This window comes from Ursus arctos, unplaced genomic scaffold (assembly GCF_023065955.2).
Source record: "Ursus arctos isolate Adak ecotype North America unplaced genomic scaffold, UrsArc2.0 scaffold_19, whole genome shotgun sequence".
NCBI lineage: Eukaryota > Metazoa > Chordata > Mammalia > Carnivora > Ursidae > Ursus > Ursus arctos.
In genome coordinates, this window is record NW_026622863.1 from 23,164,547 (window position 1) to 23,190,959 (window position 26,413).

General features: G+C 44.8%; 1 protein-coding gene across 6 annotated transcripts in view; it reads left to right on the plus strand.

Annotated features, from left to right (window-relative positions):
• The window catches only part of SLC7A6 (solute carrier family 7 member 6), a 35,866-nt gene that overhangs the window by 477 nt on the left and 8,976 nt on the right, over positions 1 to 26,413 (plus strand). For 2 of the 6 annotated variants that reach the window (XM_048224043.2, XM_044382463.3), the window contains exons 2-4: positions 12,872 to 13,427; positions 23,966 to 24,091; positions 25,974 to 26,118. In XM_048224043.2, coding sequence (XP_048080000.1) covers positions 12,908 to 13,427; positions 23,966 to 24,091; positions 25,974 to 26,118 — 791 coding nt within the window. In that variant the 5' untranslated portion in view covers positions 12,872 to 12,907. The other 4 variants (XM_044382462.3, XM_044382461.3, XM_044382464.3 and 1 more) reach the window with 4 other exon arrangements.

Below are 26,413 nucleotides of genomic sequence, written 5' to 3' on the forward strand. Positions count from 1 at the left end.
GACCGGGGCCGGGGCCGGGACTGTGTCCTGGAGGCCGAACTCTACGCGCCGCCGCAGCCGCCGCAGCGTGCGGGGTGCGGGCCCGCCAACCCGGGCGCTAGGCGGGCGGGCGGCACGTGAGAGACGCCGCGGCGAGAGCGTGCTGGAGGGTGACGCTGTGCGTGTGAGAGGGATCGCGAGCGTGAGGGTGGCCCTGGGAGTGTGGGGATCCCCGAGTGTAAGACTGAGCGTGTGAGAAAGACCACGTGTGTGAGTGTGAGAGACCCCCTGAGTCTGAGGGTGACTGTGTGAGTGTGCAAGAAACACCCTGAGTAAGAAGATGACGCTGACAGTACGGGAGAGACCTTGGTGTGAAGGGGACTCCGGGTGTGCGTGGGGGACAGGCGCCCTAGACCAGAAGGGGGGGGAGAGAAAGTGAGAATGAGTGAGAGTGAGGGAGAGAGAGAGAGAGAGAACGTGTGTGTGTGTGTGTGTGTGTGAGAGAGAGAGAGGGAGAGAGAGAGAGAGAGAAATCCTGAGGGTTGAGAGAGCCTGAGTGTGAGGGTGACTCCAGAAGTGTGGGAGAGGCTGGACATGTGAGGGACACTGTGGTGTTAAGAGTCCCTGAGAGCAATGCTGACTGTGTGAGAGACTGGGAGGGTGAGTGTGATGAGAAAGGGAACCTGGGCTGTGAGGAACTGCAGGTGAGAAAGAGGGCGTGCAAGGCTCTATACCGCAGGCTCAGAGCTTCCTGGGATGATGCGAGATTGTCTTGGGCCCGGGCTTGCAGGGCTGGCCTGTTTGCGCTAGGGAACCGTGTGCTCCTGCTATGATGGCTCTCTCTTGTGTCTTCATGCCCTGTCACCTTGTTTGATCATCTCATGCTATAAATGGAAGGAGATATTTGTGAAACATTCTGAGAATTCTTCACTAAGCACTAAGCAAACAGTCTGGGTACCACATTGTGTAATGGTCAGTATAAATCGGAATCAATATTTAACAGATGTTTTTGAGTACCTCTTGTGTGCACTGGGCTGTGTGCTTGGTGACACAGTTCAAAAGAATTCGGTCTCTGCCCTTGATGGGGGGAAAAAAGCACTGCCAGCAAATCTAGCATCGTGGTAGCAGAATGCTCAGCCATCTGGTGCTCCTCTGAGAGCTGCTCTCTGATTGGAGATAGGGGAGGAGCAGACTTTTTGAAAGTGCTTCCTGAGCTCAGTTCTGTCTCTCCTTGCTTGCTGTGAAGCCCTCTAGGAGGAAACTGCCCTGGCTGCCTACATTGTGTGCTAATGACTTGTTCCCAACTTTGTTCTCAGACTGCCATTCAAGTTCTTATATTTGAGTTCCCTCTCCTGACAAATATGCAGAAAACCACAAAGAGGATTTTTTCCTATCTTCCTTCTTCCCTGTCTGGCTGTGGACATATTTATATTGCAGACTAAAAGTAAATAGCAGTTATGTGACTGATCTCCTTGGCCCTTCTTGGTACAGGAAATTTCCTGACCTCTGTCCTGTGTGTTTCCTGCTATAGTCTCCAGGATGTGGATACATTTCTACAGAAGTGACGCAAACAGGGCTTACAGGACCTGGGACTCGGGGAGCAGCAGCGGTCTAGACATGCATGATTTGAGATGACCGGGCTAGTTCGCTGACACGTGTGGGCTGGTTGCTTCAGTTACACTCCACTGTCGGTGTGACGGAACTTCTCAGTAATTGAGTGCTGCCCCTGCCAGACATGTAAAACTTAAAATTTACAAAGGGAAATATCATCCTGCTGCTTACTAGGTTCATTTTTTGATAAGCTGCCTCTTACTCTTTGTTGCAGAGGTTAAATGGCCAAGACAGACAAATGGAATTAGGCCTTGCTGTGAAGACTTCCATTTTCTTCTCAGTACCTGACCATTTATGATGAGGCAGCTTATGAAAGTGTGATGTTTGCTTATTTCCTCACAGGTGACTATTATTGCTCTGTTCTCTGTTAGATCTTGGATCTTTGCTATTTGTAAAGAGTTTCAGTTATTTGTGGACAATACGAACAGGATATTAATGAGAATGGCTCACATATAATTAACAGTTATGTAACACTATATTATATAAAACTGTATGTTAAATTACATCTTTTTCTAAAGAGTAATTGTGGTAGTTTATAATTAAAGATACTTCAATGAGGTTGTTAAAAAGAAATTGAAAACCAAAGTCAATGAAAAAGACTAGATACTACATACTGTTGAAAGTGAGAGTATTTATTCACTGTGATTGGGTGCTGAATTTGATACTGAGTTTCCTGGTATCTTAGGTAAAAAGATACAGGTAGAGTTACATAACTTTTTCATTTGATGGGGGTACTATATATAGAGAGAGAGGGAGAGAGAGGTAGAGAAGGAGAGTTAAGCAAAAAAATTAATGCCTATTAATTGTGGAAAATATATAAAACTCAAAGAAGTACAGAAAAGAAAGAGTCCTCTATGTTTTCACCATGGTAGAGGTATTAGTATTTTTCTCAACAACATTTTCCCCCATAGTCATCAATTATAAAAGAGTTTTTATTTTATTTTATTTAAGATTGATTTATTTGGGATGCTTGGGTGGCTCAGTTGGTTGGGTGTCTGCTTTCAGCTTGGGTCATGATCCCGGGTCCTGGGATTGAGTCCCACGTCGGGCTCCCTGCTTGGGGGGATACAGGCTGCCTTCTTCCTCTACCTGCTGCTCTCCCTGCTTGTGCTCGTGCGCTCTCTCTCTCTGACAAATAAATAAATATTTAAAAAAATAATAAAGATTTATTTATCTATTTTGGGAGAGAGAGAGAGAGAGAGAGCACGCATGGGCATGGGAGGAGGGGCAGAGGAAGAGAGACTCTTAAGCAGACTCTGCGCTGAGCACAGAGCCCAACATGAGGCTTGGTCTCATAACCCTGAGATCATGACCTGAGCTGAAACCAGGAGTCAAATGTTTAACCAACTGTGCTACCCAGGTGCCCCTATAAAAGTTTTTAAATTCAGCTTGTAAAGTATTCTTTGTAATTGAACTTTGAAAGATTCTTTTTTCTCCCCCCCTAGAAAATTGCATATTATAGTTTCACGGCTAAATTTTCATGAGGCGGGGCACCTGGGTGGCTCAGTTGGTTAAGTGTCTGCCTTTGGCTCAGGGATGGAGCCCTGCATGGGGCTCCCTGCCCAGCGGGGAGCCTGCTTCTCTCTCTCTCTCTCCCTCTGCCTCTCACCCAGCTTGTGTGCGCTCTCGCTCTCGCTCTCTCTCTCTCTCGCTCACTGTCTCTCAAATAAATAAAATCTTTAAAAAAATTTTTTTCATGAGGCAGTGTTAGTCATCTGATGAATTCCTTTATTATCTGGTGCAGGAGCCTGTAAAATAGGATGAAAACCTGCGAGAACGCTGCATTGTGTCCTTATAGGCAGGGTTTAACGCTAGTTTTTCAAGACAGAAACTTAGAGGGTACACTGGAGATTTAATGGAAATTGTCTTCAGTAATGATTTTAGCGATTGTATGAGAAAGAGAGACTGAGAATCTGATACTGTGTGTGATCTTCACATACCGATTTCTCTTGTCATTTGGATAAAAATTGAAGGCAGAAGGATAGCCAGTTAAAGAGGGTGATCTGGTAAGATTTTGTTGCACACTCTTTCCCCCAAATACCAGGATACTGAGCTGGAGATAGTGGCTTAGTTATGAGCTCCTTGATTTTCATCCCATTGTTGCAGAAGGTCTGCATATCTATTCTGTGGGGACAGGATAAACAATGCATCTCACACAGATCTGGACTGCCCTTTTAAGAATGTATGTAGATACTGTGGTGATTAATTAAATGCAAATGAATTCAAAACCATTATTGTAGTCATAGTTGCTTTTTATCATTTTTTCTCCACCATCTATTACTTAAAGAACAAGTACTTTGACAAAGTGATAGGAACCACTGTCTCAGACTGAATTTTCTGTTTGCTCACTTCTGTTTACTTAAGGCTTTTTTTGCTTATTGTTCTGGCGAGCAAGTGGCTCAAGGTGTTAGACTTTGAGTAGGGTTTGTTGTGTATTTTCTCTCTTAGCTATTTTCTGTCCTTTGGTTTATTTTATTCAGTGATCATGTAGTGAGTACTGAGCCTGTGCTAGGCCTCGTACTGGGTGCTGTTAAAACAGATGAGGAACTCACAAAATAGTTGGGAGACTGAGGTTAAGTAAATGCAACAGAATGAGGTGGCTGCTAAGGCAGAAGTATGTACTAGAAATCTTATGGGCACAGGGAGATATATGGAGAAAGATAGCAGCCAGGCTGTTGGGGAAAAGGTGGTAGAAGAAGGGTGTTAGAAGCAGAAGGTTCAGTATGAACAATGGTGTGTTTGTCTGATGGACTCTGGAAACTCTGGACTGTTCCAGGTTCTGGAAATTGCAAGTAAATCAGTGGGCAGGACCTTGAGTGGGACTTTGGGGTCAGGGGTGGGTGTGGGGTGGGGGACATAGTGATAAGGCCCTGCTAAGAAGGTTGGAATTGGTCTTAAAGGCCTCAGGCAGCACCTAGGGGAGGGTTCCTAACCCTGCTCTGATACCAACTGAGAGATAGTAGGGTTGATATTTCTGTTGTGAAACATGAGGAGCCAAAGCAGTGTTTTTTCTTCTTAGAAGGCTGTCTCCCATCCCTAGCCTGTCCCGCTCTCCTGCGTAGAGGTAAACCCTATTGCAGATGCCAGTTTTTTTCTTTCCCACTCAGAATGTACGTAATTAATTAGACAAGAGCTATGTTGGAACATTCCATTTTCAGGTCTTTTAGATCTTGCTGATTCCCCCCCCCCACCCTACATGGGGCTTGAACTCATGACTCTGAGATTGAATCTCATGTTCTACCAGCTGAGCCAGTCATGTGCCCCTAGATCTTGCTGATTTTATGTCTACGTATTCTGTTGATGACTGAGAGAGGTGCTTTGAAGTCTCAATGTAATCGTGGATTTGTGTATTTCTCTTTTCAGATCTTGATACTGCTTTATGTATTTTGAAGCTATGTCGTTGGAAGAAATACACATTTAGAATTGTCTTCTCGTGAATTAACCTCTTGATCATGATGTAATGTCCCTCTATCCCTAGCAGTATTTCTTATTCTGAAATTTATTTTGTCTGATGTTAATATAGCTACTCCCAGCTTTTAATCAGTGTTTGCATGGTTTATTTTTTCCTATCTTTTTACCTATAGCTTATTTATATTTATTTATTTATTTGTTTGTGTATTTTTACGTAGGTTCCACACCCAGCGTGGAACCCAGTGAGGGGCTTGAATTCACTACCCTGAGATCAAGATCTGAGCTGAGATAGAGTTAACCAACTGAACCACTCAGGCACCCCTTTATGTTTTTATATTTATTTTTTATTTTTTTAAAGATTTTATTTATTCATTGAGAGAGAGAGGGAGAGCACAGAGGGAAAATAAGAGGGAGAAGCAGACTCCTCACTGAGCTCGATCCCAGGACCCTGAGATCATGACCTGAGCAGAAGGCAGATGTTTAACCACCTGAGCCGCCCAGGTGGGGGTTTCTTGTAGACTGTATGTTGGGTTTTGTATTTTTATCTAATCCATCAATGTCTGTCTCTTAATTGCTATGTTTAAATCATTTACGTTTCATGTTATTATTGGGATGGTTGGATTAAAATCTTCCATCTTACTAGTTGTCTTCTGTTTTCTGTTTGCTGCATACGTTCTTTCTTCTGCCTTCTTAAACATTTTTTTATTTAAGTATATTTGATATGCAATGTTAAATTAGTTTAAGGTGTGCAACATAGTGATTCCACAATTCCATGCGTGCTCTTGCTGTAAGTGTAGTTACCATCTGTCGCCATACACTGCTACTGCAGTATTATTGACTATATTTTCTTTTTTTTTTTTAAAGATTTTTTATTTATTTATTTGACGGAGAGAGACAGCCAGCGAGTGAGGGAACACAGGCAGGGGGAGTGGGAGAGGAAGAGGCAGGCTCCCAGTGGAGGAGCCTGATGTGGGGCTCGATCCCACAAGCCCTGAGCCGAAGACAGATGCTTAATGACTGAGCCACCCAGGCGCCCCTATTGACTATATTTTCAATGCTGTACTTTTTTTAAAAAGATTTTATTTATTTGAGAGGGGGAGAGAGAGAGAGAGAGAAGAGCATGAGCGGCAGAGGGAGAGAGACAAGCAGACTCCCACTGAGCATGGAGACCTACTCAGTTGATCTCACGACCCTGAGATCATGACCTGAGCTGAAATCAAGAGTTGGAGGCTTAACTGACTGTGCCACTCAGGCACCCCTATGCTGTACTTTTTATTTCTGTGACTTACTTAATGACTGGAAGTTCGTGCATCTTAATCCCCCTTCACCTCTTTTGCTCATCCCTTCACCCCCCTCCCCTCTGGCAACCACCAGTTTTTATTTATTTATTTATTTATTTATTTATTTATTTATTTATTTATTTATATTTTTATTTATTCATTTTAAAGATTTTTTTTTATTTGACAATGAGAGAGGGAACACAAGCAGGGGGAGTGGGAGAGGAAGAAGCAGGCTTCCCGCTGAGCAGGGAGCCCGATGCAGGGCTCGATTCCAGAACACTGGGATCATGACCTGAGTGGAAAGCCGACACTGAACGACGACTGAGCCACCCAGGTGCCCCACCAGTTTGTTTTATGTATTTATGTATTTATGTATTCATTTTATCTTTTTTGTTGCTATTCGCTTGTTTTGTTTTTTAGAAAAGTTAAATCATATGATATTTCTTTTTCTCTGATGGACTTATTTCACTTAGTGTAATCTTTCTAAGTCCATCCCTGTTCCTGCCTACTTTTGGTTTGAGTATTTTTTAATGTTTTATTTCCACTATTGGTTCATTTATACCCCTTCTTTTAATCTTTTAAAAAAGTTTAGTGTTTTTTTTAAGTAACATTACATTATTTCACATATAAGAAATTCACAACTGTATAACTCCCAATCCTCCTGTCTCTGTGCTTTTGTTGTCATACATTTGACCGTTTTTTTTTTTTTTTTTTTAAGATTTTATTTATTTATTTGAGGCAGGGGGAGAGGCAAAGGGAGAGGGAGAAGCAGCCTCCGCACTGAGCAAGGAGCCGGATGCAGGCTGATCCCAGAACCCTGGGATGAGGACCCCAGCTGAAGGCAGAAGGCAGAAGGCAGAAGACACTCAACAGACTGAGCCACCCAGGCTCCCGTCATACATTTTACTTTTATATATGCTATAAATCCACAATTCATTGCTACTGTTTTTACTTGAGGCAGTCAGTTATATTCAAAGCAAATAAAAATAGCCACCCAAAAAGTTTTTTTTTTCCAAAAAGTATTTTTTTATATTTACCTCAGACCATTTATATTATCCTGCAACTCTTGGTGGCTCCATTCTTTTTTTTTTTCCACTTTTTCCCACTTTGACTCATAGTTTTCATCTCTCTGCTGAAATTTCACATCTGTTTCTGCATGCTGTCTAACTTTTCCATTAGAGCGCTTAATGTATTAATCATAGTTATTTTAAATTCCTTGTCTGGTAGTTCCAATAGCCGGTCATCTCTAAGTCTTGTCCTGTTGATTCCTTTGCTTCTTTCCTTTTTTTTTTTTTAAAGATTTTATTTATTTATTTATTTATTTATTTATTTAATTTATTTATTTAGGGGGAGAGAGAGAGTGCATGTGGGCAAGAGGAGGGACAGAGAGGAGAGAGAGAATCCTGATTTGACTCCTTGCTGAGTACAGAGCCTGACACAGGGCTTGATCTCACAACCCTGAGATCATGACCTGAGCCAAAATCATGAGTTGGATGTTTAACTGACTGAACCACGCCAGTGCCCCTAATTACTTTGCTTCTTGATAGTGGGTTCTCTTGCTTTTTGTTGTGTTGCTTGTAATTTATTACTGATTGCTATATGTAGGACTTAAAACCGTAGAGACTGATGTAAGTATGTATTCTTTTGTTAGGTTTAGTTTGGGTTTCCAGTCAGTTAGGAGATGAGTTGGGTTTGGGTTTTGTTGTTGTGGTTACCTTAGGTGCACACAGGGCTTCAAATTCCTCAGGTTAAGGATTGGTTTGCTGAAGGGAGGGCTTTTCCCCAATGTTTATACTGTACCCTCAGCTTTAAGTCTTTCTTTTGTTGCTGGGTGCTTGCTTACCTGGTGGTGGGGAGCAGGGGTTCTCTGTTGTCTTGGTTCAGCCTCAGTGTTAGGCCCTGTTTTTCTAGGTCTGGGGTGTAGATCTTTCTGGTGATCCTGCCCTTTGGCCCCTAACGTAGGATAGCCACTTCTAATGGTCGGGATCAGAAATTCCTGCCTTTTCCCCAGGTGTAAAGGGTTGTTTTATTTTTCTTTTACCCTGCTGCAGCTGCCTTGGGAGTGACAAGGTTTGCCACCCTTTCCCTGGGAGTGTAAGATTTTTATTCTTTAGTAAAGGGACTGGATGGACCTTATTTTTCCAAGAGTAGTGATTGCTTTCCTTCTCCAGACTAGCATTACTGAGAAGCTATCTCTGGCCTCCTGCCTAGTATTTTTTATGAACGTGCAATCCACTGAGGTCTGTGGAGAAAAACCTCTGAGTGTCTGTGCTCTTGCTAACCCATATAAGACTGTTAGTAATTCATTAAAAATTGTACCCTAGTTCTTCTTACTTGCCTGTGTGTTGGTCCCATCATTCTCCCTCTGCCACAGGTGAACCAGAGCTTGCATCTCTCCATGGAGGTCCTGTTTTTCCTTAAATTTCAGTCCGGTGGATTGCCCTGTAACCTCAGCTCTCTGATGGCTTCAAGCAAAGTTATGGTTTTGTACATTATTTGGCTTTTTCTTGTCATTGGAGTTGGAATGATGCTTTTCTCAGCTTTCTACATCCCTAAATGGAAGTTAGATATCAAGGCAACTCCATTTTATACTAAATTTTCCAGTGAAATGAATTTCCCTCTTTATTTCCCTGTGGTACTGTGATTAAATAAACATCTGTTCTTCACTGTTTCTAGACACAGCTCCTATAATTTCCTATGTAAGAGCCATAGGGGCATTTTCTGTTGTAATATTTGCTTTTGTTCTCAATTCCTGAAATAACCCCAGGGCAATGAAAGTGACTTGGGTGTCTTTTGTTATTTATATAACAAGCCCTTTACAACCCACCTCTGAGTTTATGTTAATGAGGTGATTTTTGGAAAGCATCCAGATCTTCTCAGGATGGGGGCTAGTTGCTAGAGGAACCAACGGTGTGATTAGGGGATTAGAATTTTCAGTCCAGTCCACCTCTGGGCGGGAGAGAGAGGCTGGAGATTGAATCAGTCTAATGGCCAGTGATTTTAATCAGTCGTGCCTTTGTAATGAAGCCTCCATAAAAACCCCAAAAGGACGGAGTCTGGAGAGCTTTCAGGTTGGTGAACGAGTGGAGGTGCTGAGTGAGTGGCTTGCCCAGAGAGCATGGAAGCTCTTCCCATATGCCTTGCCCTGTGCATCTTTTCCATCTGGCTCTTCTGAGTTATATCCTTTAATAATAAACTGGTAATCTAGTAAGTAAACTGTTTTCTTGAGTTCTGTTAGCCACTCTAGCAAATTAATTGAACCCAAGGAGGGGGTAGTGGGACCCTCCAATTTATAGCCAGTCAGTTGGAAGCCCTGGTAACAACCTGGACTTGTATTTGGCATCTTAAGAGGGGGCAGTTTTGTGGGACTGAGCGCTTAACCTGAGGGATCTCCAGGTGGATAGTGTCAGTGATGCAGTTTTGGAATATAGGTGAGGTTTGATGGGGTGAGATCTGGAGCCAACAGCTAAGACAGAATTCTTGAGATGTCTTTGGTGCAAAATGCTGATTTTATTAAAGCATGGGGACAGGACCCTTGGGCAGAAAGAGCTGCCCTGGGGTTGTGAGGAGCAATTCATTATATACTGGAGTTGGGGGAGGTAAGGGAAAAGGCAGGTTTTCAAAAGATCTTTCTTCCTTCCTCCCTCCCTTCCTCCCTCCCTCCCTCTCTCTTTCCCTTTCTTTCTTTCTTTCTTTCTTTCTTTCTTTCTTTCTTTCTTTCTTTTCTTCCTTCCTTCCTTCCTTCCTTTTTTCTTTTTTCTTCCCTTCCTTCCTTCCTTCCTTCCTTCCTTCCTTCCTTCCTTCCTTCTTTTTTTCGATTTCATCTATTTATTTGACAGACAGACAGCCAGTGAGAGAGGGAACGCAAGCAGGGGGAGCGGGAGAGGAAGAAGCAGGGTCCCGGCGGATCAGGGAGCCCAATGCCGGGCTGGATCCCAGGACTCTGGGATCATGACCTGAGTCGAAGGCAGACGCCTAACGACTGACCACCCAGGCACCCCTCAAAAGAACTTTCATATGCTGAAGAAGACCTACAAAATACCCGAGGCCTTGCCATAGTTAAGGTTGTTTTTTCCTCTAGTGAAGCATTAACATGAAGATAGTAGGGAGCTTCCTGGACGAACATTATCCTCTACCTGCCTCAAGTATTTGTTAATGGGCTGCGGATTATAAGGACATTTAATTTTATCTACGTTTCCTTCTGGAAGTTAGGTTATTGATAAGAATGCTTTTTTTCTTGTAAATCACTAAGGCATTTGTAAACTAAGGGAGACTCTTGCACTGCAGGACTGTAATCTTTATAAATTAACCATTTGTTTTTCCTTCCCTTAGCTTTAGGGCAGCCAAGAGTGCTGAGGAATGTCACGTATATCCCACCTTGGGGATGGGGGTTGTGGGGTGTCAGCTTGTGCTTTGTCCTTAGCTTGCCTTCTGCTCTCCCTCATTATCAGAATTGTCTGGTGTTGTAGAATTTCTTGATGTGTAGAAAACCCATACATCTGGTATCAGAGGTCCAAAAAGAATATTTGGGAGCCCCAGCCTCCTCTCCCCATCTACCTAGGGTCTGGTAGAATAGAGGGGAGGCTGAAGTGGGCACCGGGACCAGGTTTCTCTGCTTGACTCTGTGTTGAGTTGGGTGGAAAAAGGCAATCTAGGTCTCTCTGCACTTGACTCATGTGAGAATATAGGCTCCTCTGCTATTTCCAAGTTTGTTTTTATGGTTGCCTTGGCTCACCTGACAGACACGTGAAAACAAGTATGTACCCACATGCCTGTGCCTGTATAGGGAAACCTGCATGGCTTGGTGCCAAGAGTGAAAGGAAGAGTGGTGCTGCCTTAAAGCCAGGTCTCATCTAAGCAGAGGTAGGCTGGGAGTAAGGGGACGCTTGCTAGTGCCCCAGAGGAGTTTTTTCACTTGATCTCCAGTCCATACCCTGGCAGGGGACTGGGACAGGTAAGGCAGGAGTTTTGGATGGAGCTGTGGAGACTGAAGTTTTCCCTGAGAACTGCCTACCCTTGAGTGGCTGTGGTTCCCTCACTCTGGGCTCTGTGAGGTAAGGTTCTGGCACTTCCATCTTTGTTGAGTAGATGAGAGGCTTCTGGGAAGATGATGTACTGATCTCATTCTTTCTTTCTTTTTTTAAAATTTATTTTAATTTATTTTTAAAGATTTTATTTATTTATATGTCAGAAAGAGAAAGAGAGCACAAGCAGGGGGAGCAGCAGGCAGAAGGAGAGGCAGAGGCAGGCTCACCGAGCAGGGGGCATGATGCGGGCTTGATCCCAGGACCTTGGGGTCATGACCTGAGCCGATGGCAGATGCTTAACCGACTGAGCCACCCAGGTGCCCCTGATCTCATTCTTATCCCTGAAGTTATCTCTGTGACCTTAAAAGACTGATTCCTGGGTGGGAATCGTAGAGCTTACAGGATTCCTTTATCCAGAAGATGAGGTGGGAGTAAGTAGGTGATCTGAATTCCTGATTACTGGGGCACGGGAATTGAAAGAGGGAGGAGGTCATGCTGAGTGCAGGTTCAGGAAGGTGCTTGTCTTTCTCTGACAGATTCTGGGTTCTTCATGTATAGGTTGTTTTAGAATCTAACTTCTTTGAGGTTTCTGGACTGGCCCAACTCTAAACCAAAAGTAGTAGTGTGTGCCATCTCCCTACAGATTGCCTTCTAACGCCAGGTCTGTGGATAAGAGAAGCCATGTAGCTCTGATTGGGTGTCGAAATTCCTGGGTCCTGTTCTGGGAGAAGCTCTTTTCAACCCCAGATGGTAGTGAGGGGCATGCTGAGAAGGAAAACAAACTGATAGCTGTCAAGTCCCAGGTGAGGGTGCCCTCTGGTTGTTCTTTCTCCATCAGGTCTTAATTATGTTCTCTCTCTTTTCTGGGCACTTTGGAAAAAGAGATGTATTGAATGGGCAAGCAGCAATGTAGGAAGTAAGATTGATGTTGTAGACACAGCAACACAGGTGTGTATTTTCATGAAGGTCCTCTCCTTATTCTAGTCTTTGCAATGGCCCTGGTCTTAGCATCTTCCTAGCCCTTCCCACTACCTGCTCATGTTCTTTGCTGGCCCGAGAGTAGCTACAGACTTGTCCATGTGTTGCTGAATACTGCAGAAGTTCCTGTTTATGTTTGGGTGGAGGTGAGTGGATGTGGGCAGTGAGAGGCCTGTCAGGTTGGCTAGGGCTGTGAACCCGGTAGTGGGAGTCTGGTCTTTGCAGGACAGGTTTGTAGGTTTTAAAATGGTTAAGACCAGACCAAAACCTGCACCTCAGGGAGAATCCATGCTATGGATAAACCCAATGCCAACCTAATCTCAGTATCAAGCCAAGTACCTCTTGTTTAAAGTTGCCGTCAGCTGACCTCTCACAGTTCTCTTTCTTGGGAGCAGTAGGTGTTTGTCTGCCTCCATTTATTTCTCTGTGTCCTGTGGTAGAAGCGGATACAACCTCATTATATTTAGGTCTGTGTGTAAGGCATGCTGTTCCTACATAAGAGGTTGGCTTTGCAGGTCTAAATCGGAGACTCACCGGCTTCTGCCCTAGACTAACATACTTCTATTCTTTGATGTTCTTTGCCAGGCCACAGTAAACACAAGTGTGAAGGAAACATTTGCCATGGAACCCAGGGAGCTGGAGAGCCCCACACCAACCTACCATCTCATTCCCAAGGCCAGCCAGCCCACGGAAGAAGATGTCAGCATGCAACCGCAAAGGACCGCAGAAACTATGCAGCTAAAGAAGGAGATCTCGCTGTTGAATGGGGTCAGCCTGGTGGTGGGCAACATGATCGGCTCAGGAATCTTTGTCTCACCCAAGGGCGTGCTGGTATACACTGCCTCCTATGGGTTGTCGCTGGTCGTATGGGCCATTGGTGGGCTTTTCTCCGTTGTTGGTGCCCTTTGCTATGCAGAGCTGGGGACCACCATCACCAAGTCTGGGGCCAGCTATGCTTATATTCTAGAGGCCTTTGGGGGCTTCATTGCCTTCATCCGCCTGTGGGCCTCCTTGCTAATTGTTGAACCCACCAGTCAGGCCATCATTGCCATCACCTTCGCCAACTATATCATCCAGCCCTCGTTCCCTACCTGTGATCCCCCGTACCTGGCCTGCCGTCTCCTCGCTGCTGCTTGCATATGTAAGTCTGGGGTTTAGCGGGGGAGTATGTTGAGGGTGTGGATTTCTTTAATAATGCTAATGGTACCTGATATTTAAACACCATATTTTGCTTTTGGGGGGAAGAGAGGCATCTTACCTTTTTTTTTTTTTTTTTTTTAAGATTTTATTTATTTGAGAGAGACAGAGCACGAGCAGGGGCAGTGGGGAAGAAGGAGAGGGAGAAGCAGATTCCCTGCTGAGTGGGGGCCTTATGCGGGACTCAGTTCCAGGACCCTGGGATCATGATCTGAGCCATAGGCGGACGCTTAAATGACTGAGCCACCCAGGTGCCCCGCATATTACCTTTTGAAGAAGTAATTTTTCACCTAAGTCATTTAATCCTGAAAGATAAGTAAGGGTAAAGGTTACGGATGAGAAGTTTGAGTCTCTTTGTGGCTTTTGGTGCCTCACATTCCTTCTACTGTTGACTGTTCCAGAGTTCTCTTCCCCAGTCTGTGTGACAGGTTGATGCATGTCTTTCATTTGTCTTATCAGATGTTTTGATTGGAGTCGACATCACCAGTTGTAACAACCCAGAACAAACCATCAGTGCTGAGGACTTTATTCTGCTTCTCAAAAATAAGCCATTTCGCTTCCCAGCTTTTTATTTTAAATCAATTTAGAGGCTGAGGAAAGAGGCTTCTCTAGATTGTTGGGGTCCCAAGGTGTTATCCCTCAGCCCATAGGACCACTGTTTCCTACCACTCTTTGCAGCCCATTGGAAGCAGCAGGCACCACACCAAAATGGCTTTTTTCTCAGGTGTTTCTCAGGTCTCCAGGTGTTTCAGATTTCTTTCTTTCTTTCTTTTAAAGATTTTATTTATTTTGGGGGGAGAGAGAGAGGGAGGGAGGGAGAGAGATCACGAGCAGGGGGAAGGGTAGAGGGAGAAGCAGACTCCCCGCTGAGCAGGGAGCCCTATGTGGGACTCAATCCCAGGATCCTGGGATCATGACCTGAGCCAAAGGCAGATGCTTAACCAACTGAGCCACCCAGGTGCCCCATATTTGGGTTTCTGAGGACAGAACATGAGAGATCCCGATTGATTCCTCTTTATTTTCCTTTTTTTTCACTTGAGGTGGTAAGGAGGGATTCTGTGTGAAATCGCTGAAATGAGAGAAGATTGCTGTGAATTTACCCAGTCTTGTAGAGCTAGTGTTTTAGCTGAGAAGTGGCCCAGAATTCCCTGTGTTCCTTAGCACTGTTCTGCCAGGGGCACTTAATTATACTCTGTTCTTTCCATATCTCTGCTTGCAAAAGCTTTGGCAGTATGTGTAGTTTATCCACAGTGTTAAAAATAGACTGAGAGTACCTTGGAGTTAGCAAAAAAGGATTGTACGGTACACTGTGCTTCCTGACTTTAAGGAATTTGTTAAAGACAAATGTTAAAGGGAACCCCTCCACATGTAGCCCCAGGAGGAGGGAAGGTGGGTACTCTGCTGTATGTGTGTTAGGGTCTGGCCGGAGGAACTCTGGCCTGAGTTCTCTAAAAAAAGAAGAATTCTTTGATTATAAAATGTGTTCATTAGGGAGAAGATGAACTTATCCTCAGATCACCCATAATCTACCGCCAAATAATGAACACCTTTAATAGTTAAATCATGTCTTCATTTCTTTCTTGTATAGAATTGGCATCGTACTTTGCATATAACTTTATATTCTGCTTTTTAAATTTAGTATGTCATGTTTTTTTTACCCTTTTCGTGGAATGTTCTTCAAAAGAAACATTTTTTAAAGTAGTGTTTTTTTACTATTATTTAAAGGTAATACATAGACATTATACGCACTTTGAAAATGCGAAAAAAGAAAAATCACCCATAACTTAATTTTTTAATGTATTTTATTATTTTCTTTTTTAAAGATTTTTACTTATTTGTCAGAGAGAGAGGGAGAGAGAGAGAGCAGAAGCAGTGGGAGCAGCAGGCAGAGGAAGAAGCAGGCTCCCCACTGATCAGGGAGCCCCATGTGGGACTCCATCCCGAGACCCCAGGATCATGAACTGAGCTGAAGGCAGATGCTTAACAACTGAGCCACCCAGGCATCCTCACCCGTAATTTTTTATTTTTTTAAGATTTTATTTATTTGATAGAGATAGAGACAGCCAGCAAGGGAGGGAACACAAGCAGGGTGAGTGGGAGAGGAAGAAGCAGGCTCATAGCGGAGGAGCCTGATGTGGGGCTCGATCCCATAACGCCGGGATCATGCCCTGAGCCGAAGGCAGACGCTTAACCGCTGTGCCACCCAGGCGCCCCCTCACCCGTAATTTTAACTCCCAGAGAACTATTGCTACTATTTGTGTGAAATACCTTCTAGTGTTTCTTTTTCTGTGCTTATCTCATTTTTTAAAAAGTACTCTTGAGATCATACTCTATGTGGTTTGTACAATACTTTAAAAATTTTAATATTTAATTCCTTTCATCAGATATTCTTAGAAAACATGGTTTAGGGACACATAAGTAGTTTCCTGGCAGTGTGGTAGAGTGGTTAAGATCATAGGCACCCATGCCAGACCAGGAGTGATTCTAGCTTTACCAGATATTTTTCCAGCTGTTAACCTTGAAGGAGTTAGTTAACTGTTGCCTAGGTCTTCTCATTTGTAAAATGGAAATGTCACTTGTACCCACTGAAAGGATTGTCGTGAGGAATACAATGAATCAATGCATGTACAGTACTTCTCTGTGTCTGGCATAGAATAAGTATTATTCTGTATTATGGTATTATATTATAATATATATTATATATATTATAATATATATAAGTATTATAATATTGCTGTGGGAATCTTTGTATATAAAGATTCAGAATTTTAGCATCTTTTTTTTTTCAGGGTAGAATTAATTATACGGGAGAAATAACCTATGTCTAAAGAAATAAACTGTTTTAAGTTTCTTCACCGTTACCCAGTTTCCTTCTAGAAGCTTTTGTGAGTTTGTGCTCTTATCTAAGCACTTGAGAGTGCCTCTGTGTTGGTCTCGTGATGGCCTTAGGGTGAATTCCAAGGATAACTGAGTCAAAGGACACCTCTATCTATAATTTTTCATCTACAGAAGATTTTTATTTGGTAAATCTTTTTTCCTTTATGATTTTCTCCATTGTTTTTGTTCTTTTGTCCTTATGAAGCCCCTCCCCATACCAGGAACTGCTCGGGGTTTTGTTTTGTTTTGTTTTTGTTTTTTTCCTAGAACTGCTCTTTTCATTGGAGGAGAGACCTCACTTCTTAGAAGTGCAGTCATGGTTTCTGTAGCTTCTTTCATTCATAATGTACTTTTACCCAGATTACTCACCATTAGAATTCCTTCAAGCCCAGATCCTGGAAGCCCAGGCTTTTCCATAATTCATGCCTGCAGGTAGGAACTTGTCAGAGATGGGCTTAAGTCATAAAACCATATCCCGTCCTAACTGACAAGACTTTGGGGTTCAGCTTTTCTTGGAACTTAGGTGTAGAATCAGGCTGATGCATCATCTGACAAAGCTGGGATGTGCTGAAGGGAATCTCTTTGGGCAGGGGTGGCAGTGACGAAGCTTGGTCTTAAGAGACAAAATTGGTTGGAAGAAACCAATTAGTTCATAATTAGCGGTAAAAAACACAAAATCTGTGCTGAATCCATAGCGAAACTTAGGTAGGACAGGAGAATTTGAGTTAGTCTTGAAATTAAGATAAGAGGGGTCCAGGTGGTTTTTTGGGAAACTGTTTACAGAAATTATAGCCATGCAAGCTAGACAAAGTTCCATTGTAGAAGAAAGGGCCCAGACATTCTCCATGTAACAGCTGCAGGTCAGAGCTGTAAGCTGGTGGCCCGTGGGCCAGATTTGACTCACAGATATATTTGTTTGGCCTAGTGTTGTAAGCAATTTTGAATTACTTGCCAACATTTAAAAACCAGGACCTTTCTGTTGAAAAATCAAAAGTTCTGACAACCTTGGACCCAGATTCCTTCCTGACACAATCATCTGCCGTTGCGTAGTTGTTGCTCCCTTTATTTATTTATTTATTTATTTATTTATTTATTTATTTAATTTTTAAAAACGTTTTATTTATTTTATTTGACAGAGAAAGAGAGCATGGTGGGGGGGAGGAGCAGAGGGAGAGGGAGAAGCAGTCTCCCCACTGAGCAGTCATGGTATCTATAGCTGATGTGGGCTGATCCCAGAGCCCGGATCTCAGAGCCCTGGAATCATGACCCGAGTGGAGCGGAGGGCAGACACGCTGAACCGACTGAGCCACCCAGGCGCCCCATGTGTGTGCTCCTTTAAAGGGAGCAACCAAGGGCACCTGGGTGGCTCAGTCGGTTCAGCATCTGCCTTCAGCTCGGGTCATGATCCCAGAGTCCTGGGATCAAGTACCGCCTTGGGCTGCCTGCTCAGTAGGGAGTCTGCTTCTCCCTCTCCTTCTGCCCCTCTCCCCTGTTCGTGTTTGGGGGCTCTCTCAAATAAATGAAATCTTAAAAAAAAAAAAAAGGAGCACACACACTTCAGTCTACTACAGCCCCCCACTCCCTCTTGTTTTATACCCAGACATTCTTTTTTTTTTTTAAGATTTTATTTATGTATTTGTCAGAGAGAGAGAGCGCAGAAGCAGGGGTAGCGGTAGGCAGAGGGAGAAGCAGGCTCCCCGCCGCCGAGCAAGGAGCCCAGAGTGGGGCTTGTTCCCAGGACCCTGGGACTACAGACCTGAGCCAAAGGCAGACGGTTAACTGAGTGAGCCACCTGGGCACCCTATACCCAGACAGTCTTGCTTTTGCTCAGTTGCTTTACCTTCCTGGCCTTTTTTTTTTTTTTTTTAAGATTTTATTTATTTATTTGACAGAGAGAGACAGCCAGCAAGAGAGGGAACACAAGCAGGGGGAGTGGGAGAAGAAGAAGCAGGCTCCCAGCAGAGCAGGGAGCCCGATGCGGGGCTTGATCCCAGAACCCTGGGATCACGCCCTGAGCCGAAGGCAGATGCTTAACAACTGAGCCACCAGGCACCCCACCTTCCTGGCCCTTGAAGGCATCGTTGTTTCACATCCTGGCTTTCCAGCGACACCCCAACCCTATTCCCAGGTGATACTGGCAGAGAGATCCTAGCAACTTTTTTGAATTTTAGGCTATCTTAGCTACTCATTATCCTAGAACAGTGGTTTTCAACCAGAGGTGAGGTTGCCTCCCAGGAAACATTTGGCAAGCTTGGGAGACATTTTGGTTGTCACACCTCCTTGAAAGGGGTGCTACTGGCATCTTGTGGGTAGAAGCCAGGGGTGTTGTTGGGCATCTTATACAGTACAGGATCGCCTCTCAAAACTTGGACTATCTCGCCCCAAATGTCAATAGTGCTGAAGTTGAGAAACTCTATCCTAAAGGTGCATTCTATTCATATGTGTTCTGGGAGCTTGGAATTTTCTGTGGTGGGTGGGGCCTCAGACTGACTGGTGTGGTTGGAGGCTCTTACTCACTTACGGGACTGCAGGGAAAATGGAAGCTCTTGAGGTCCATAGGTCCCTTCTCTGGCCAGGTGACCAGCAGTATTATTGGTAACTCAGGTGCCCAGATGTACTTGATTTGATTGTGAAAGGGTGATTTTTCTGTCTTAGTCCATTTATCTTTGTGGGATCCTGCCTGTTGTGTAGACTCACACATGTCATTCAAGAATATTTGCTGTGAAGGTTTCAGTATAGAAGTCATTCAGTGCTGACACTGGCATCAAAGCAGAGGCTTGCTCACTGCTGAGACTCCCTTTCCCTCAACCCCCAGGGTTTGTTTGGGAAGGCTGACAGTGAAGAGGAGGAGGAGGAGCTGGACCAGGAGGAGATGGGGGAGGGAGACGTCTAAAGGGGAGACTGGAGTGAAAAACACTGTATAATGCCTGAATAGCTTTCTGTTGTCTCTTGCTGTCTTGAACTCAGGCCTGGGCAGGGTTCTGAGAAGCAAGGGTATGCTCCCCTACTTTGGTCAGTTGTTGGCTATGGATAGACAGCTTTCATGTTCTAAAAGTGACATGATTCAGAAGGACGGGGTCTTTACCGTAGTATCAAAGACCCTGGAGTCTCCCCCTGTACAGAGCTTGAATGGTTTGATAATAAGACTAAACATGTGTATTTGTGTAATTAAAAACAAGGAGGATTCTTAAAAAGGCATATAATTGACATATTTATATGCATCCCAAGAGAGGTTCCAGATTCCAGGATTTCCATTTGGGAGGGTTTACGTTTCCCGGACTTGTGGAACATGTTTCTCCTAAAGCTGGTCTCTCCCCAGCTTTTTTCCTTCTCCCACCTTGTTGCTGTTGTTAAGGATTGCATTCCTCCGTCCTTGAGTGCCCCTTAGTAACACCCAGCTTGTTTGTGGGAGGAATTGGAAGGGTTCCTTCCTCCCTGTTGCTGTGGGAAAAGAGAGCCATGACTGTCAGCGTAACTGGGACTATAGCTGCGGGTTGCCAAGTGATCTACTCATCAGAAAGACAATATGAGAGGCACAGTTTTGTCTTAGGGTGCGTGTATTATCCAGGATTAACTTGGGTTTCCAACACCTGAAAACCAAAAGCAGCATGGCTCAAATATATCGAAGTTTATTTCTCTCACATATTAAAGGTAGGCAATATGGGGCTAGTAGGGTGACTTCATAATTTTTCAGGGAGCCAGGTTTCTTCCTTCTGCCTTACTGCTCTGCCATCCTCAGCATGTGGCTTCTAGCTGGTGGTCCAAGATGGCTACTCAAGCCCGAGCTGTCAAGTCTGCACTGCAGCTGACAGGAAGGACAAAGAAAGGCATGCTCCACCCCTTCAGAGAGACTTCCTGAGGTCTTAATATAAATAAGAAACTTTGCTTACCTCCCTGGACTTAGTTACTTGGCCATACCTGCCTGCGAGAGAGGCTGGTAAATGTCAGCTTTAATTTAGGCAGCCCACGCTCTCGCTAAAATTTCTATTACTAAGGGAAAATGGAGGAACAGATATTTAAAGATAACTAGCAGTTTTTGCCACAGAGAGACTTTGGGGATTTGTTTCTGCTTTGGGATTGGGTGTGGATCTGCTATTTGAGTACTCCTTTCCCACCATCATGCGCCCAGAACTTGAAGACCCTCACATGGACCCCACACTCATTGGTGCAGGCTTTCCAGCAAGGAAATGAAATCCCTCCAGGAGAGGAGGGAAGGCTTGGATGTTGTAATTGTGGTGGTTTTATCTGAGCACCTGGCCTCCAGGCCCAGCCTTGTGCATGAGCTCTGATAGAATCTGTGGTGCTAGATGGGGATGGGAATTTGGGGAGGTTTGGAGGGGTGGGGATCAGATAGTGAACTGTTTCTTAATTAGAATCAGGAAAACATTCAGGGGACTTGGCTTCTGCTTGGTAGACTGTTCTTGGAGCTCTCTGTTCCCTGGCAGAGTTGAGAGTACAGTGAAGCAAGCAAGACTCCTGGGGCCAGCATTTAAGGATGCACTCGCTCTCAGGTTCTCCAAGTGGTCCTGAAAGTGAGTGTTTCCTTAAATTTTGTGCCCCAGGTGCCCTCCTCACCTCACCCTACTCCTGACCTTGCTCCCTGGCTGCATATTGTTTTAGATTAAGTAGTTTATTTTTTACTGAGGAAGAAGCATAAGTGCATGGTAAATAAGAGTGTAAAATAGTATACAGTGGAAAAAGTCTCTCTCCCTCTCCAGAGCTTTGGTCTTCTTCCCTAGAGGCAACCACTGTGACAGACTCTTTTGTATCTTTCCGACTGTCATTCAGAATGGGTTCTGCTGGGACTTCCATGAGGTGCCGCCTTCTTTTACTTACCCGCAGTCATTGAATTGCCATTGTGTGCAATATTTACTCCTGTGCCGAGAGGAGCAAGCCAGGGGGGAAATTTGTAGCAGGGTGGTGGGAAGGAGAAGGAGTAGAAGTGAGAGGGAGTGCCTGTTCAGTGGGGCTGAGGATTATGTCTGCTTCTCTCCCCCATCTTGCATCCACATCTTGTTGCTACAAGGCAGAAGCACAGTGAGCATAGCCAGGGCATTGTGAGATAGTCTCTTTCGTCATGTGTGGGTCCATCTTTTTGTCTCCCTCTCTTTTTGTCCCTTCTCTGTCTCTTTATCTCTGTCTCTTGTCTCTCTCTCCTCTGTCGTCTGTGTTCTTTCTCTGTTCGTCTTTTTCTCACAAACTGCATGGCCTCTCAACTTCTGCTTCTTTTCATAGTCCTGCTTCCTTCCTCTGTTTTCTTGTGGTTTTTGTTCCTCTATTACAAGGGCCTGAAGTGACTTTGACTTGCTGTATCTCCCCACTCTGCTACTGTTAGATAGATTCAGTCTCTTGGTACCCCAATCTGTGTTCCTGGGAAGGGCAATCGAATAGGCTCAGCTTGGATGATCAGCCATGGTAAGGGAGAGGGAACAAGTCCCAAGAAGGGGCCTGGAAGATACCTCAAAATTTGCTTACTGTATTGCACGGGGGTCTGTGGATTACGTGGCTATTAATTAGGTAATCCTATGCTAGCTGATGTAGGCTCAGCCCCACACAGCGAACTTTGATTAGCAGGGCAGCAGCATGCATTCCTTTGGCCTTCCCTCCCGTTTGACTATTGTCTCCCACTCCTGACTGACTAGTGAGCACCTGTGTCATTTGCCAGAGTACTATTCAGTGAAAACCCTTTTTTTTTTTTTTAAAGCTTTTATTTATTTATTTGTCAGAGAGAGAGTACGCAAGCAGGCAGGCAGAAGGAGAAGCAGGCTCCCCGCTGGAGCAAGGAGCCCGATGCAGGACTCAATCCCAGGACCCTGTGATCATGACATGAACCGAAGGCAGACGCTTAACCAGCTGAGCCACCCAGGCGTCTCAGTGAGTGAAAGCTCTTAAAGAGCCATGGAGCCTGTTTAGCCAGTGTTAATTTCCACAGGCTCTAGGCTCTCCTCCCATTTGAGTAGAGGAATGTCAACTTTCTGATAGTTGCCTTGCTCTAGGGAATTGGTGGTTAAGTGAAAGTCATCACCAACCAGATTGATTGATTCCAACCAGAGTTCATTGTTTCCCTTCCTTGCTTGGCAGTAACTTAATAAAACAATATACTTCCCCCCTCCCAATAATTTGTGGTCTTCTTGGGGAAGCACCACACAAATGCCCAAGGGAGAAACCTTCTTAAGACGGGTGTCCACATGAGTATAGCATAGATACTAATCTGTGCTGTGAAGTGGGAGTGTTACAGGGTTCAGGGAGAGACAGCTCGGTGAGGGGCTGGCTGGTATATTTGGGGAAGGTTTTACAGAGGAAATAGTGACTGAGCTAGACCTTGAAAGTGGGAGTTGCTGTTGTCTGTGGCTGCACAAGGAGGAAAGGATATTTCTTTTAAGTGTATATATGGCACCAGTAAGAAGAGAGTCTCTGGCTGAAGGAGAGAGTGCAGAATGGATAGGAGTAGATAGAGGTGGCTTGGAGGATGAGCCCAAAAGATTTTGTAATAATGTTTGAGTTTCACATAAAAGTTCTATTTTTGAGGGGGTGCCTGGGTGGCTCAGTCGTTAAGCGTCTGCCTGCGGCTCAGGGCGTGATCCCGGCGTTTTGGGATCGAGCCCCACATCAGGCTCCTTGGCTGGGAGCCTGCTTCTTCCTCTCCCACTCCCCCTGCTTGTGTTCCCTCTCTCGCTGGCTGTCTCTATCTCTGTCAAATAAATAAATAAAATCTTTAAAAAAAAAGTTCTATTTTTGGAGTCTCGGGGCAATACTTAGCAGTGTCACTGTGGAGCCCCTTGTATTCTGTGTCCTCCTGTGGAGCCACTGTGTCACCGTGGAGACCCTTGTGTCCTCCTTGTGGATCAGAGCAGTCCCTGTTTAGCAGAGGTAAGTGGCTGGGACTCTCAGCACAGGGTCCAGATACCACTGAGGTCCATAAGGAGCTGGAAATAAAGCCAGCAGTGTAGACAGGAGCCTGGGGAATGCCCAAGCAAGCTCATTTCTCCATGGACCTCACTGAGAATTAGGAGGTTTGGATAGAAATGGAGGAGGTGTTGGGGGAGGTGTTTATAAGCTGAAGAATTATGGTTGAGCTCTCTCAGCCAGTTTCCTCATCTACAAAACAGGAATAGGAATGTCTGTATTTTGCGGTTGTGAGAATTAATTGAAAGGATGTATGTGAAATTGTCAGGTATTTTCATACAAAACATTGTCTCTGTAATTCCTAGGTGACTTGCCACCTGCATTCAAACTTACCACATTTATTGATGGGCCTCTCTTGTGGCCATGGAAATATTTTGTGGCTTGGATGGTTTGGAACCTTGGGAGTCTGAGCAGGAAAGAGTGGGTGAAGTCCATTATTCCTGGGCCTGGGGGCAATTTCTAAAAAATGATTCTGGCTGTCAGAATTTATGAATATGTGTTAATGCATGCCTTTGTATTTGTCAACAGTGATGGGCAGATGGTGGATGTCCCTCCATTGCCTGTTCTTCTGGTTCTGACTGGTCCATTGGCCCCTTTGCTTTAAGGCAGACAGGGCAGAAGCAATGCTCTCTGTAAGGAGAGATTGGATCACTGTGCCCTCAGCTCAAGCCTGCCAGTGACTTATGTTTTTCCTTCTAGGTCTGCTGACATTTGTGAACTGTGCTTATGTCAAGTGGGGCACACGTGTTCAGGACACATTCACTTATGCCAAGGTCCTAGCACTCATTGCCGTCATTGTCATGGGCCTCATTAAACTGTGCCAGGGTAAGATGGGTCTGGGCTGGGAAGGAGGGTGATGACTCTGGGAGTTTGCCTAGATTTCCTAAGGAGGGCATGGGGAATCTTGGTTTTACTGATTAGCTCTTTCTGTGTATAACATAGACTGTCAGGGAGAGCAAGACATCTGTTCCTGGGCTTCTTGGGCCAGGCTGGCTTGGCCAACTGAACATGAGTCAGTCGCTCCCTCAGGGCTACTTTCCCTTTGTGGAGGCTGGGAACATTGCAAGAAGGCAGCTGGGAGCCCAGGAGTTTCTGAAACCTGGATCTTGTGTAATTGGGTCATAAATGTAACTGATGGGGATAGAGTGAGCCCTGCTTGGCCCTATTTTTGGTCTCTGACTGCCAGGCAGTGAGTAGGAAGACCTGGCCGTCCTTGAGAGGAGTGGGGTGGTGTGTATGTGGGGTAGATGGAGTGTAGAAATGAGTGGTTATTTTGCAGCCTTTACTTTTCATCTGGATTTGCTTTTATTTAACATTTGGTCTCAAAGTCAGCTCTCAGCAAAATATTAAAATAGTATGAAGTTGGCACTGGCTTTCCTGCATGTTGGCTTTAGAAAGCTTTTCATTCCTGAGTCAGAGTAGACTGGCAATGAGGGTAGACAAGGTCTCCTGAGCTCTTAGGGAAGTCTTGAAGTATCTTTGGCCAAGGAGATCTCAGTCATTCTCCAGATTGTCTGTCTCTAAACTCAGCTGTGTTTACATTTACCAGGGAGAGCCGAGACCACCATCTCAGATCCATTGGATTAAACACAAAATGGATTTGGAGTTCAGAAAGCTCTGTTTTTAAGTGTCTTAGCAGCAGGTCCAGTACCTTTGTGCACATGTTCCAAGTTAGTACAGCCAGCCACCTCAGTGTCCTTGAATCTTAGGGTCAAATAGGGTAGCTGAGTTATCCTCCTATCAAGATCTGTGCCTTAGAAAACCATTGCTATGTATGATGACTGACATGCCTGGGGCATGAAAATCTCTATCTTCCCTTCTTTTGCTGCATACCCAGCCCTTTTGACACATTGAAGGAATAGGTCTACTTTTTGCAGGAGGTGAAGGCAGGCTTCCTTTTAAGTCTGGATCTTGTTCAAAATCTCCAGTGTGTCCAGAAGGTCTCTCTCCTGGGCAGGCAGGTGCTGCTCCCTTGGCTTTCAAGTGTGTGGTCTCCAGAGCCCTCTAAGGAACATGACAGGTGCCTAAGCTAGCTCTCCAAGGGTGGAAGTGCCCCGGGCCTACCCCAGGCCTAGTGAGAGATAAGAAGACCCCAGTTTTTACACAGCCTGTGATTTCCTGCCATGTGCAACCGCAGCCCCTGCAAGTAGAGCAACAGAGTTCTCTTCATGAGAATGAGAAAACTATTTGACCAAATTGTGCAGTGGTTTTGGCCACAAGAGACAGTTCCACAGGAAGGCCTAATTGTTAATTAAAAATGCCTCCTTTATGTGAAACAGGGTTCTTTCTAAAAATAGGAAGAAGAGCTCTGGCCTACTATGAGGTCACTTGGAAATTCATTAGAGCTTTTCTGGAAAAGGTGTTATCACTTCAGAAGGCAGCCAGGAATGCCTTTGTTTTTCTGAGATTGTGTAGTTTTGCTAGAGGAATATGCACTTTCTTGAGGGGAATGGGTGGGGTGATAAAGTACAGGGAGAGCTGGTGGTGGTTCTTTTGATGTTAAATTATGTTTTTTTTTTTTCTTCCCTCTACCTGCTTGCTTTTCCTTCTTTTCTTGACCCTCCTCTCTTTTTCCCCATCTTTGCTTCCTCTTTCTTACTGTTTCTCCCTGTTCTTCCTCTTCTTCTTAACCTTCCATTTCTCCCCTCCTTCTTCTTCCTCTTCCTTCTCCCTGAACCCCTTCCCCTACCTGCCTTTGCCCCCACAGGACACTCTGAGCACTTTCAGGACGCCTTTGAGGGTTCCTCCTGGGACATGGGAGACCTCTCTCTCGCCCTCTACTCTGCCCTCTTCTCTTACTCAGGTTGGGACACCCTTAATTTTGTAACAGAAGAAATCAAAAACCCAGAAAGGTAACGGTGATCACACTCTCACTTCTCAACTTGGCTGGAACTCCTGCTGATAGTGGGCACACTTGTCTTCTTCCCTCCCCTTTCTCTTTCTCCCTTCTTCTTTTCCTCTCTACTCCTCCTCCTCTAGCTCAGAGAAATAAGGGGCTCGGTTGGGAATGAATGAAGGTGGGAAAGCCCCTTGCTCCTCACCCTTGGGTTTACACTGGAGGATCCTCAAGGTCTTTGTTCAACTAGGCAGTAGCTGATGCAGCTGGGGCTAAGGTGTTACAACCTTGTACTCTGGTGCTGACATCGA